At 29.7% G+C, this 559-nt stretch overlaps 1 protein-coding gene across 1 annotated transcript in view; it reads left to right on the forward strand.

The window, feature by feature from the left end:
- Window positions 1–559, forward strand: part of LOC119588556 — a gene marked incomplete at both ends in the record, with an annotated part of 4,196 nt that overhangs the window by 513 nt on the left and 3,124 nt on the right. Inside the window, 1 exon segment of the mRNA XM_037937196.1 lies at window positions 391–438. Within this exon segment, the coding sequence (XP_037793124.1) occupies window positions 391–438 (48 nt within the window).

Here is a 559-nt window from a genome sequence, read left to right on the forward strand (position 1 = left end):
ATTTAGTCACATTTTGTTAGTCATCTAGATTCATTTGTTTTCTTTCTTCACAGTGATTTCAAGTATCCTCAATATTAATCCACTGTTATATATAGCTGTAGTATATTGTATTATCTCTTTCAAAATGAAAAAAATAACAGCTTTACAGCCCTAAAAAAATAATTGATAACATGAGGAAGTTATTGAAGAAATTAAAGAAAACATCAATTTTCAAGTGAACAAACTCATTCAGTCATATTAATCATTTAAAAAAAATCCCTTGTAACTCATCCAACCTAGAAAAGATATAGTTATAATGCCTATATACAAAATATACATATTTTTATGATTTGATTTTCTTCATTATGATTCCCTGTTTTCTTTTTACTCATATTTATTTTCATGCTGCAGGGGAAATGCCATATGTGCATACCAAGGGCAGATGTTACTCACTATGTGGTAAGATGTGTAATCTATTACTCCACTGAGTTCTGTGCTAGGCTGACTCGGATCAGAAGTCAATTTATGAGAAGTTTGGTATTAGATTAGGGCTAATATACAGTATGTAATGCATTTGCAC

The sequence above is a fragment of the Penaeus monodon genome, chromosome 24, assembly GCF_015228065.2.
Source record: "Penaeus monodon isolate SGIC_2016 chromosome 24, NSTDA_Pmon_1, whole genome shotgun sequence".
Taxonomy (NCBI): Eukaryota; Metazoa; Arthropoda; class Malacostraca; order Decapoda; family Penaeidae; genus Penaeus; species Penaeus monodon.